This window comes from Lactuca virosa, chromosome 7 (genome assembly GCF_052849685.1).
Source record: "Lactuca virosa cultivar CGN04683 chromosome 7, Lactuca_virosa_CGN04683_v6, whole genome shotgun sequence".
NCBI lineage: Eukaryota > Viridiplantae > Streptophyta > Magnoliopsida > Asterales > Asteraceae > Lactuca > Lactuca virosa.
In genome coordinates, this window is record NC_136432.1 from 249,856,120 (window position 1) to 249,869,440 (window position 13,321).

General features: G+C 30.0%; 2 protein-coding genes across 4 annotated transcripts; one reads left to right on the plus strand and one right to left on the minus strand.

Annotated features, from left to right (window-relative positions):
* The first annotated feature begins 2,708 nt into the window (after positions 1 to 2,708).
* LOC145125095 (putative protein disulfide-isomerase A6) lies at positions 2,709 to 6,771 on the plus strand. Its single transcript, XM_079060584.1, has 11 exons — positions 2,709 to 2,900; positions 3,640 to 3,724; positions 3,938 to 4,035; positions 4,117 to 4,172; positions 4,326 to 4,443; positions 4,559 to 4,586; positions 4,881 to 4,972; positions 5,060 to 5,216; positions 5,333 to 5,460; positions 5,730 to 5,829; positions 6,542 to 6,771. The coding sequence occupies exons 1-11, from the start codon at positions 2,749 to 2,751 to the stop codon at positions 6,605 to 6,607; spliced, it is 1,080 nt and encodes a 359-aa protein (XP_078916710.1). The 5' UTR covers positions 2,709 to 2,748; the 3' UTR covers positions 6,608 to 6,771.
* Positions 6,772 to 9,368: 2,597 nt separating this feature from the next.
* RECQI1 (RECQ helicase l1) lies at positions 9,369 to 12,357 on the minus strand. 3 transcript variants are annotated; one of them, XM_079058840.1, is made up of 10 exons: positions 12,243 to 12,357; positions 11,525 to 11,919; positions 11,194 to 11,451; positions 10,929 to 11,029; positions 10,753 to 10,849; positions 10,643 to 10,686; positions 10,463 to 10,577; positions 10,026 to 10,379; positions 9,675 to 9,896; positions 9,369 to 9,566 (listed from the first exon to the last, which is right to left on the minus strand). In XM_079058840.1, exons 1-10 carry the CDS (start codon positions 12,334 to 12,336, stop codon positions 9,462 to 9,464), a joined length of 1,785 nt encoding a protein of 594 aa, XP_078914966.1. In that variant the 5' UTR covers positions 12,337 to 12,357; the 3' UTR covers positions 9,369 to 9,461. The 3 variants fall into 3 exon arrangements, with proteins under 3 accessions (XP_078914966.1, XP_078914965.1, XP_078914964.1); XM_079058839.1 differs by having other exon boundaries at positions 10,929 to 11,074; XM_079058838.1 differs by having other exon boundaries at positions 9,370 to 9,566; positions 10,929 to 11,092.
* Positions 12,358 to 13,321: the final 964 nt, after the last annotated feature.

A 13,321-nucleotide genomic window follows, 5' to 3' on the forward strand; every position in this document is an offset into this window, starting at 1 on the left:
TGAGAGGCAAGAGAATGTAAATAGCAACAATGAAAAAGAATTACCAAGGAAGTAAGAGATGCAAGAATGGAATATGAATGAAGAGTCGGAATGGAAATGAAACATTAGTTGTATTTAAGAAAGTGATTAAGGTAACTAAATGAAAACTTAGGGCATCTCCAATTCAACACCGTATATGGATTTAACACCATTTTTTAAGTCAAATACTCTAATCAAACACAAAAATGGAGTGATGACCGGATTACTACAAAAATTAAGTAATATTATTCACCAACTTAGTTTTTTTGCACTAAAATGGAGTTACTCCAAAAATAATGTAGGTTTAGAGATAACTCTTTACTTTAAATTAAAAATGTTGTTATGGTTAGAGATGATGGTTAACCTGAGATTCACTTGGCATCCACAGTCCACAATATGATATCTAATAACCAAAAATTGAAAACAAAAACCTCAAAACTATTGCTCTTAATCATGCATTCTCAAACAATTCTATCATTATATATGTTCTTCATCGTTTGTAGGTTTGTTTCATCCTACAGATTTCATCAAAATGTAAAAAAATTAAAACACGATCATATCAACAAACTTCCTGCATGCAAAATTCTCCACCTTCTTCTTTAGCAATGGTTACACAAGAACAACTTCAACTGGAAAAAAAAAACACAAAGTATTAGAGCTAATTTCCTCATATCTAGGCAAAGCTTCACACTCTTTTTAGTAATTCGAAGGCAAATGCGAGATTAGGGTTTTGATGAGTAGAAGAGAAATTGAGAAACAGAAATATTAAATCGCTGAATTGTATGACCAATTCAGATCCGGTGGTGGAGGAAGATATGCCGACGGCGACGGTGATGATGGAAAAGTCTATGATCAATTAAGAATTAGTAAAAAATAATTTTCTATTTACATCAATATTAATATTTAAAATATAGTAAATGACACGTCATATGCTACGTGGATCACCAGATGAAATGTCATGTATACTTTTCCTCCGGGGAACATGACTTATTAATGTAATTAACTTTTCGGTATGTTCACATCTGGGTAACTATCTTTTTTTTGTACACATTTAGATAACAAATTTGTTGGAAGTGTTTACATATGACCATTATGACCTGCTATAGCAGGTTAAATCCTAGATGTGAACGCTTTCAACAAGTTCGTTACCTAGATGTGTACAAAAAAAATAGTTACCCAAATATGAACAAAACGAAAAGTAAAAATTAAATTACAAGAATGGTCACTGTGGTTTGGGAGAATTTGTGTTTTTTGGTCCCTAACTTATTTTTTTTAACTTGGATGGTCCCTATTGTTTTTTTTTGTTGCGCGTTTGGTCTCTGTCTCTCCTAAAAAGACTATTGTGCCCTTATTAATTTATTTTTTAATTAATTTTCTTATTTATGTATTTATTTTTTACATGTTTAAAAAAATTAATAGACCCCACATATTTGTCTACCATCCGAGTTAAAAAAATAAATTAATTAAAAAATAAACAGTATGGATCATCCGATGAGATAAAAATATGTGGAGTCATACAAAAATGAGACCTCTAGTCGAGATAAAGGTAGTGGAGCAAATTGAAGGTGACACGTGGTGAAGGGAAGCATTGTAGAGGTTAAAGGTGGCGCTGGTGATGCAAGGTAGACCTTAAGGTTTGTGGTGGGTTAAAAAACCTCGAAATTTGAAAACCGCTACGGTCAATGAGCAAACCATTTTTGTGTGTTAAAAAATCTAATACGAAAAATATATAAAACACTTTATCAATCCAATACTTAATACGGAAAAGTAATAAAAGCCTAAACTTGTGGGTTATAAAACGGCAAGGACTTAAAATTAACCATTGAAGTAAGTTTATGAAACACGTTTTTATGAAATAAAGCTAAATGGAAACTCACATGAACAAATTTTGTTCCATCGACACCCATTATTGTGAATCAGTACGGAATTAGAACCATTTTACAAAATATTATTTGTACTAAATTAATAGACCCCATATATTTGTCTACCATCCGAGTTAAAAAAATTAATTAATTAAAAAATAAACAGTATGGATCATCCGATGAAATAAAAATATGTGGAGTCTATTAATTTTTATAAATATGTAAAAAATAAATACATAAATAAGAAAATTAATTAAAAAATAAATTAATAAGGGCAGAATAGTCTTTTTAGGTAAGACAGGGACCAAACGCGCAACAAAAATAAACAATAGGGACCATCCAAGTTAAAAAAATAAGTTAGGGATCAAAAACACAAATTCTCCCAAACCACAGGGACCATTCATGTAATTTAATTTTTACTTTTCGTTTTGTTCATATTTGGGTAACTATTTTTTTTGTACACATCTAGGTAACGAACTTGTTGAAAACGTTCACATCTAGGATTTAACCTGCTATAGCAGGTCATAATGGTCATATGTGAACACTTCCAACAAGTTTGTTACCTAGATGTGTACAAAAAAAAGATAGTTACCCAGATGTAAACATACCGAAAAGTTAATTACCTTAATAAGTCATATTCCCTTTCCTCCACGTCGAGCACATCGTTGGATGGAGTAAACCGTGTAATAAATAATAATACACTGATTGAAAGTTGAGGGACTATGCATGAGTTTCGGTGATAGTTAAAGGGCGTAACTGAAAATTATGTTAACATTGAGCACTTCTTAAACCCCATTACATTCATTACATGCCGAGTAAGAAGTAAGAACAAACTCAGTCTACGAGTTCTCGAAGAAAAGGCGTAAACATGGCGAGATCATCGATCCATTTCACGTTAGCAACCCTAGCTCTGTTCTTCATCTCTTCCGCGGTTGCCGAATTCCTCACATTGACACAAGATAACTTCGAGAAGGAGGTCGGTCAAGATCGTGACGCTCTCGTCGAGTTCTATGCTCCCTGGTAAATCAACTGAACTTAGAAACATTTTTTTCGTCAATTTAATGATCTTAGATTATCAAATATATTGTTGTTGATTTTTCAGAGGTGAATTGGAGATAAAATTGACGATTGGTTTTGATTTACTGATTGTTTTTGTATGAAATTAGCTTTGATGGAGAGATCGTTGGTTATCGATATCTAGTTTATGATCAGTGTATAATGATGAATTTGGGTTATTTAGTTTTCTCTCCTTGATTCTATCAATCATGATCTGAGTAAGGTGAAGATATTTGGGGATATAGCTGATGCGACTGATATGATTGTTTCGTTTTGGCTTGATAATCGTAAATATGGTAACGAAACTAAATCAGTACTCTTTCATGTGTTTTTTTTTTTTAAATGTAGGTAGAATTCATTTCACTTTCTCAGTATAGATATAGTTTGATCTGTTTCGGATAGAAACAATACAATTTAAATATTTAATCGTATCTCAGTTTTATGATGATTTGTATGTATCGGAACAATATTGGCATTTCACTCATTAATGTTGCCAAGAGATGTGCCATGTGGTATTGAAAAGAAATTCTATTTCATATGCGTGAGTTTTGTGTAGGCAGTGGTTTTGTATGATGGAATGGGGGAATGATTGGAATGACCCATTCCGTTGAACTTAAAAAACCTGTTTGTTTTCTCTGGTGGAATGGAATGGACCATTCCTGAAGGAATAGATCTGTACATTTAATTCTGTCTATTTTATCAGGTGTGGGCACTGCAAAAAGATAGCTCCAGAATTTGAAAGAGTTGGTAATGGCTTCAAGAAGGCAAAATCCGTATTAATTGGAAAGGTGGTTTCTTGTATAAGTTACACCATATATTATAGTTTTCTTGTTTTAATTCTGTTTACCAAAGGGATATTAAACTCCCTCACTAGCTTCTACATATTCCTCTTGAAAAAACTCTTCAATTTGCTAAACTTAAACACTTGACATTTGGTTGAATATACACATTCACTAATGATACTATATATATCTTTACTTGTCTTTGTGATGTATTCATAGGTGGATTGTGATGAACATAAGGATGTTTGCACCAAATATGATGTTACAAGCTACCCCACCATCAAATATTTTCCAAAAGGATCACTGGAGCCCAAACTGTCAGTAATCTTTTTTTTTTTTTTTCCAATAAAACTTATATTTTCTGATAAATAAAATACTCATATTTTCTTGTTTTTCAGCTATGATGGTGAACGTACTGCTGAAAAATTTGCTGAGTATGTAAATAGTCAAGCAGGTAAATTCCTTCTTTATTTATCTTGTTTATTTATCTTACCTTTACAAATGTCCCTGAAAATTAATAGTAATGATATGTAAATATATATATATATATATATATATATATATATATATATATATATATTTACATATCATTACTATTAATTTTCAGGGACATTTGTAAAGGTAAGTGCAGTTGGCTCAAATGTGGTGGCACTAACATCATATAACTTTAACAAGATTGTAATGGATAACACAAAGCATGTTTTGGTCGAGTTCTATGCACCCTGGTAAATACTAATTACTTTTCTTTACACTTAGTTAATATGCTTCATATTATCTATCCATTTACTCTATTTCGATAATTGCTTATATTTGCATTCACAATCTTGTCTTGTATTTCAGGTGTGGTTATTGCCAAAACGTTGCTCCTGTATGTGACACACACACTTTCCTTTTAATTTTAATACTAACCGAAACCTTAAAACCCCGTTTGTTACATATAACATAACATAACATAACAGATAGTCGTCACAGTGTTTTGGCATGCATTGGACTAAGACGCAGACTATGCCAATAGGAAAAAAGTTTGCAATTTTTGTCCTATTGACAGTTTTAGTCATAGTCCAATGCATGTCAAAACACAGTACAAGACTGTTTATCATGGCATGTCATGTATAAGAAAATGGTATGAATATTGTGTTCTTATTTTCTGTTTTTGTTACAGATCTATGAAAGCCTTGGAGATGCATTTAAAAACGAGGATGATATAGTAATTGCGAGTATTAATGCTGATATATACAAAAGACTTGCAGAAAGGTAAGATTTAAACGCGTGTAGTCATGCGTATCTTCTTAACCTAAACCCTAAATAAAGTATAAACAGAAAAAGTTTGTAATGATGCAGATATAATATAGAAACCATTCCAAAATTAATATTCTTCTCAAAGGATAACAAAGATGGTGAAGATGTTCCAGGCAAACCCACTTTAGAATCTCTTTTAAACTTTGTGAATCACAAGTGTGGGACAAGCCGTGATGGGGAAGGACAACTTACCTCCAATGTCAGTGCTTTAAAACAGATGTTTAAAAAATATATGATATATTAATTAGTCATGTCTCATTAAGTAAAAAAATAAAAAAAACAGTATGTAATAGTTTGTTTTGGTGGTGAAAACAGGCGGGGATAATTGAGATGTTGGATGTGTTGGTGAAGGAGTTTAAGACTGCTTCTGGTGAAGATGATAAGCAACAAGTATATGCCAAGATTGAGGAGGAAGCTGCAAATCTCAATGGCTCTTTCGCAAGGTTATTAATTCTTATATTTATATTTTTTAATATTTATATTCATGCTTTTGTCACTTCCTGTTTTTTTTTTTTTTTTTTTTTTTTTTTTTTTTTTTTTTTTGTTACATAGTACGAGACAAGACAGTATAGAACAGGTTGTGAAAAAAGGCTTACAATTTGTAGATATCTGATGTCATTCTCATTAAAAAGCTTGTTTGTGTCTTTTTTTTTAGTTGTAGAGTGTATTTGTTTTGTTTTTTGAAGGTTGAGTTTGAATATTTGATTGTCAGATATGGGAAAATATACATTAAGGCTGCACATAGTTATATGGTTAAAGGTGCCGATTATGCAAAGAATGAAATCCAACGTATCGAACGTTTGCTTTCCAAGGTAAAAACAAAAACTCATTTATCTGTCTATTTTTGATTTATTATAAAGCCAAAATACAGAAAAACACAACGTATTTTAATTGTTTTATTAGTTTAAACACTTAACTGATTTGTGTAGTATTTTAACAACTATACTATTTTTATTATCGTTCAAAAAAATTACCATTTACCCAAAAAAAAATTAAAAAAAGGGCAAAATGCGAAAAACACAAGGTATTTTCATTTTATTGATTTAGTAGTTGAACTCTTATGTTTTTAATAATTGGTATTATATATTTTGATGGCTAAATTGATAAAATTGTGAAAATATTTTGTGTTTGTCCTTGATTTATCGATCAGCCACTAAGGTTTTATTTTCTTTATGATTTTTAAAATAATATTTTGGTGACTAAAGGATAAAATTAAACCAAATTGTTTTGATCTCGCTTAACTCTTATCCGGTTAAAAAAAAAAGGCAAAATACAAAATACAAAATGAAATACCTATTTTATCGATTTAGCTACTAAACTATTATTTTTTATGTTTGTTATTACAATAGCCCTAGCAAAAAAAAACAATAGTTCAGTAGATAAATTGATAAATATTGTAAAAGTAGGTGTTTTTATAATTCAAAAGGTATATAATGGTGTAATTATGACAAAACAAAAGAATATATAGTTAAGTGTGTTTAAGAATCTGTGATAAAGTTTTAATAATTAGTTTGTTACTTGCAGTCAATTAGCTCAGTGAAGGCCGATGAATTCACCCTGAAAAAGAATATCTTATCTGCATTTACTTAATTGATAACATACAGACACTATCATGAGTTGTTGATGATTTGTTGACGTACGTAGTTAGGGAGGTATGATAGAATTTTGATTCCCACTTCATTCTTATTGGTTGCTACACCAAATAAATTACAGTAGACATGTTAATAATAATAATAATAACCTTCATTCTTTCATTTTTTTTACCTTTGTGATTTTATTTTTCTAGCTAAAACCCACTTTGCTTATGCATTTGTTAAAAAACCCACTTTGAATAGTTTGTCAACAAAACGAATTTTGGTTTTTTAAATGTTTGGATCAGCTTAGCTTATGTATTTGTTAAAAAACTATAAGCTATAAACGCTATTTTGTGTTTGACTAACTACTTATATTTGTAAAATGGTCATAAATGGGAGGAAAAGAGAGAAGGGGAAGAAAAGAGGTTGAGGTGCAGTTAAAATACCCCTTTTTTTTTTTTTTGATAAAAGGGTTTCTTTTGGCAAAATAATAGAGGTATTAATGTTGGAAGAGAATGACTTCTTCAAAATCTGGAGAGAAGACATTTTAAAAAACTATTTTGACTTCTCAACCACTCTATTTAACTTATTGAGTTATTAGAAAGCCAATAACTTAAGGTGTTTTAAAATTCAAAATCAAACAGTCTTTATGTTTTTCAATATAACTTTTGATTATGAATAAAATATATTTATTCATACCAACACATTAAAATTAATTAAATAAAAGCTGTTGTTGATTTATAAATTTTTGTTTATTGTATAGGAATACTAAATCTATACAAAAGTAGAGTAACAAAAATCAAGCATATGCTAAATTTTATTATGTTTTGAAAATAAATAAAACAACGAAACAGTATTTGTAGGGACGAAGCTTATGTAGGGCCAGAGGGGCTGTGACCCCTGTTTTTTTTCATAACTAACCCTTAACTATTAAAATTTTTACATCTTAAGCCTAAAACTATAAATTTTGACTTTGGCCCCCCTATTCTTCAATTTTTATACATATTTTATCCCCCCAACCAACACTTCAAGCTCCGTATTTGACTAAAGTTGTTTTTTTTTAAATGAATAGATAGTTTAAGAAAACAAAACATAAAAAAAATGCTATTTCCAACATTTTCTTTTGGCATTAAAAATACCAGCTTAGCATGAGGTATCGGTGAAACACTGAAATTGGCTATTGTGGGATTTATGAAAAAGAAATCTTAAGAAAAATCTCATATTTTGGGAAAATTAAAGATTAAGTCCCATTTTTTTTATTATTATTATTATTTTTAAATAAAGAAGTCCAAGAAATAGATAAATTTCTTCACTTTAGTCCATTTTAACCTGAACAGACCAAGAGATCAAATCGTTAATTTCTCAAAATAATAGGATTTTTTCTACAATTTTTTTCAAAATTTGTATATAACGTCTAAACGTATTTTTATATATTTATATATTTATATTCTTAAGTATTTTTACATATTTATATATTTTTTTAAAGTTTTTTTATACAGTTTTTTTATGTTTTTATGCATTTTAAATGTATAAACATATTTTTTTATGTATTTATATAAAATTTTAAGTATTTTTATGTATTTTGATATATTTTTTCACGTATTTATATATTTTTTAAATATTTTTTTTATGTATTTTGGTATTTTTTTATATATATTTATGTATTTTCTACTTCAAGTTTCATTATAAGTTAACTATTAGACTTTGTAAATGAAAAAAAAAATGCACTAGAGTACTTTAAAACATACATTTTTTTCAATGACGATCATTAGCAATCATCATCATTTTTGCAGGTAATATTTTTTCTTGAATTCAGTTTGTAGATAAACAAAGTTTACGAATATCTTTATTAACGACAAAGATATTTGTAAACTTTGTTAATCTACAAACCGAATTCAAGAAAAAAAATGAAAGAATTTATCTGAAAAAATGACGTTGATTGCTAAGATTTTTCTTTGAAAAATGTTTGTTTTGAAGTAATCTAATGCTTTTTTTTCTTCATTTACAAAGTTTAATAGTTAGCTTAAAATGAAACATGAAGTAAAAAATACATAAATACATAAAAAAATATACTAAAATACATTAAAAAATACTTAAAATAATTTAAAAAATACATATAAATATGTAACAAATACATTTATACATTTAAAATACTTAAAAAGTTGTAAAAAACACTATAAAAAACTTAAAAAATACTTAAATACATGAAAAATATACCAAAGTACATAAAAGTATGTAAAAATACTTAAAATTCATATAAATACATAAAATGCGTTTATATATTTAACATACATAAAAAAAAACTTTAAAAACTTTAAAAAAAAATACATATATATATATATATATATATATATATATATATATATATATATATATACACTTAAAAACAACATATAACTACATAAAAATACGTTTATACATTATATATAAAATTTTAGTAAACTTGTAGACTAGTCTCATTATTTTGAGAAAATTAATGATTTGATCCCATGAATTCCTGAACATATCAAAAAACTACAATGAAAAAACTTTGAAACTTCATTGCTTTTTTGCTAAAAACAGGAGCTACTGGGGGGGTTTTTTTTTTCCATTTGCCCTATATATGAAACCAAGCTTTCTAGAAATATTTTGGTAAGTTATTAAATATCATGAATGAAAAGTTGTCGTAATTATAAAAATATACTGTTCACATTAGTATCCATCGCACATCATCAAACCCAACTTTCAAGACAAACAGATATCATTTTAACTTGAAAACTTGTGAAAAAGAGCGAGCATGAAGATTGCTAAATTTTCATGGGAAGAAAAATTTAGAATTAAATGTCAAAAAAACCCAAATCAAGAGTCCAAAGTTTAACATTAAAGATTGATCATGTCTTGAAACAGTTATCACAAGGATTAGATCCATTTTTGCATACTCTTCTGTTAAAAGATTCCCCAAAGTGCTCCAACAACATTTGTCTACGACATTTTTCCTACAAATCACAAAACAAAACTCATCATCTTCTTATTACAAACATGAAAAGTAGAATGAAGTTATTTTAAAAAAAAAAAAAATGAAAGTAGGAAATAAAATGGGTTACCTTTTGTTCACAATATTGTTGCATTTGACGAGCTTGACCCATTGCTATTTTAAAACTTTCGCTTTTGCTCCCTCCACTTCTTAACATGCAAACAATTCGACTAAAATCTTTTTTCTGATACAAAGCAACACATTCTGAAGGGAGATTATCTCTTCCAGCTCTTCCAGATTCTTGATAATAGCTTTCAATCGACTTTGACAATGTATTGTGTATCACAAATCGCTGCAAATGTTCATAACAAATTAACATTTTTAGCTCTCAACAATTATTTAAAAAAACAAAAAAACAAAATCAAAGTAGGATGCTATAGCTATACTATAATAATATAAATGAAAGTAATTGTAGACTTACAACATCAGGCTTGTCAATTCCCATGCCAAAGGCAATAGTGGCACACACCACATGCACCTCTCCTGTGTGCCATTTCTGCTGCACAGCTACCCTTTGTCTTGCAGATAAACCAGCATGATAAAATACCGTTTTTATTTTACATTTTTCATTTAAATACTTTGAAACTTCTGCACATTCGTTTTTAGAAAGACAATAAACTATCCCTGATGAGTTTTTGAATCGATCAGATAGTAACTTTCCAAGCTGTTTCAGAGGCTCTTTGTTTTTCTCAATCACTTCATACTTCAAATTCGGTCTATCAAAACTCGTTTCTAGAACAAGAGCATGTGGAATCTTTAAAGCTTTCAATATGTCCTGCATAAAACAAACAATCCATCCCCATCACAAGGGCATTTACGTCTTTTTGCACATACCATCCCATCATAACAGCAAAATACCTTACGAACTGAATGTGTTGCAGTAGCAGTTAATGCCATGACAGGAACATTTGGAAAATTCTGCTTTAGACACCCCAATACTCTGTAATCTGGACGAAAATCATGTCCCCATTGGCTGAATAAACAAAAGTCAGTATGTATGTATGTATGTATGTATGTATGTATGTATGTATATCATACCTGACACAATGTGCTTCATCAACAACAAATCCAGCAAGTTGTCCCTGTAAAAAAACTTTTATTTGAAATTCTGTTTTGGAAACTTTGATGTGAATTACCATGAAACGAACCTTGTTGTGTAGAGATTTTAATGTGTCTTGAAATGACAAGTTCCCAGCAATCCTTTCAGGAGTAACATACAACAGCTTGCATGATGGTTTCTCTCTCCTAAAACATCAAAGAATGTTATTTCATTTTCACCATATATTAAAAAATAGATATAGTTCACAAAGATTAACATGATTGCCTTAATTCTTGAAGCACAGCACTGGCTTGTGAAGTAGTTTGTTGTGAATTTAAAAAAGTTGAAGGCACTCCAAACTTGAGATTCAAAGTGATTATCTGATCCTGAATTAGAGATAGTAAAGGGGAGATGACAATGGTGACACCTGTCTGCATTGTTGCAGGTAGCTGCATTATTTATAAGCAAAAGAACAATGGCTCCTTATAAAGATTAACTGTTGAAGGGATAAATGGTGTATTGTATTAAAAATAAATAAATAAATAAATACCTGGTAACATAGACTTTTTCCACCACCAGTAGGCATAAGAACAAAACAATCACGCTTCTGCACAAATGCTTTACAAGCTTGATGTTGTAAAGGACGAAATGCTTTATTACCAAATATCACAACATTTGCTAATTCAAGATCATCCAGTGACTTCAGCTCTTCATAGCTAAGAGTTTCATGTCCATTTAATGATGTGGGACATGTCTTCTTACCAAAAAATGATAAAACTGAAGGTTGTGTGGTTATCATCTTCTCATCCTACAACAGACACCAAAGCAATTGTATCATTAAATAATGCTTAGACATGATGATAAAACCAGGATTCTTTTACCTTCTTATTTGAAGTGCTTCGTGGGGGAATGGGCATCTGAGTGCTTTTATTATAAGATGAGGAATGTGTAGATTTTATATCCTTCTTGCTTGAGATATTGAAGTCTAGGTCTTCATCTTCACTTGTAGAATCCAGATGAAGTAAGTTATCATGTTTCTGAGGTTTGGATGATGGGTTCTTTGATACATGAACAAAAGGTCCCATAATATCATCGTCATCAGTTTCATTATGTCTCGATGAGTCTTTGTCAAACATGTCTGCTAGGGTTCCACACGCTTCAGTCTCCAAAGCTTGTAAATCATCCCAATCCTCACTATCTTGCATAGTTTCCGCAAGTGATGCAAGAAAATCATCGCCACAATGTTCCACAGTGATGAAGTCCCTCCCATCATTGCCTACACAATAAATTAGAATATTAGTTCATAAATTTTGCCCTATCTTAGTTATCGGTTTGAAATTTGCTCCATAGTTGACGCAATATGTTCAGAATGCCCAAAGACATGAAGACTTCATTTATACGTTAAGTCCGAAATTGAACAAAACTTTTAGCTTTACATTTCACCAGTTGAAATCATAGGAAGATTTATAACAACATTCAATTGAAGAGTCGAAAATAATCATGAAGTACATATTTGAATAATCTGACAGGAAAGAGAAGTTTCTAATCCATTTCTAGGGTTCTAAACTGAAACATATTGTTTGAGAGAGGGTTTATCACCGTAGAGACCAACAAGACGATCTAAGCAAATGCGAGCGGATTCTTCATCGAATCCGAATTCGAGAGCCAAGCTTATCAACCTGGTTTTTTCCATCTCTAGATTCTCTTCAGAATCCATTTTTTTCTTCACTGGAAATCTTCCCGCGCTTCTTTATTTTATAACATTCAGATGACGGCCGTAAACTTTTTTTTTTTCTTTATTTATTTATTTATTTTTTGTAAGTTTTTGCCTTGTGATGTTGACGAGTATCTTTTTTAGAAGGAATTTTATCTTATCCTTGTAAATATATTTTTCATAATTCTCAAATTTTCTTTGTTAACTTTTAAATGTTCGTGATTCCAATTCTGTACTATCTATCATGCAAAATAGATCAATCACACAAACTAACATAAAAACAATAATGGTAACACTAATATCTGTCCATTTCTATGCGTCTTTCTCATGAGTCAAACGTAAACGTAGAAAGACAATGTCAAACTAGGAACAAAATGACACTTGAAGCTCTCATTTGATCTGTCACCAACTCTTCATGCTCAGTACAACTCTATGGCCTCCACTTTTCATGATCCTTGGCGTGAAATCTTCGGTCTTCAGATTATTACAAAGTTTTGATAATCTAATACAGTTTTCCTAACTAAACTATTACATTCATTCTAAAGGAAAAAAATACATTACATAATCCTAAAATTTAAAGTGACACGTAGGTCACAAAAATTACAAACCCAAAAACCAAAAATACATACAACACTACATAGGTCTAGGCAAGACAAGGTGTACCGGATCCATACTTTTATGGGTAGAATTTTTTGTCTTACCACTTTTAATATCTTGAATTTATGCTAACATATCGGGTAACTTGGATTTAATTAATATCTTGGGTCTGCTATTGTATTTTTTGTTATCCTTTATGCAGTTGTTAAAGGTTTGATTAAAAAAGAATATACTAGGTCAAAAGACATATGGCCAAAGCAAAAATATGTTGAAGTCGTCCTACAAAACTGGGTCAAGCATAGATCAAGGAAGATCCTTAGAATTTAGGAATGTTTGTTATGAGCACGTATAAAAGCCTAGCTAATTT

Bases quoted from the DNA above. Each gene is read 5' to 3' on its own strand.
- LOC145125095 (XM_079060584.1), top strand. From the start codon at position 2,749: ATGGCGAGATCATCGATCCATTTCACGTTAGCAACCCTAGCTCTGTTC. The intron at 4,973-5,059 runs GTAAGATTTAAA...GTAATGATGCAG, and splicing joins TACAAAAGACTTGCAGAAAG to ATATAATATAGAAACCATTC. The intron at 5,830-6,541 runs GTAAAAACAAAA...TGTTACTTGCAG, and splicing joins TCGAACGTTTGCTTTCCAAG to TCAATTAGCTCAGTGAAGGC.
- RECQI1 (XM_079058838.1), bottom strand. From the start codon at position 12,336: ATGGAAAAAACCAGGTTGATAAGCTTGGCTCTCGAATTCGGATTCGAT. The intron at 11,093-11,193 runs GTATTTATTTAT...TAAATAATGCAG, and splicing joins GAAAAAGTCTATGTTACCAG to CTACCTGCAACAATGCAGAC. The intron at 9,897-10,025 runs GTAAGTCTACAA...GAACATTTGCAG, and splicing joins GAATTGACAAGCCTGATGTT to CGATTTGTGATACACAATAC.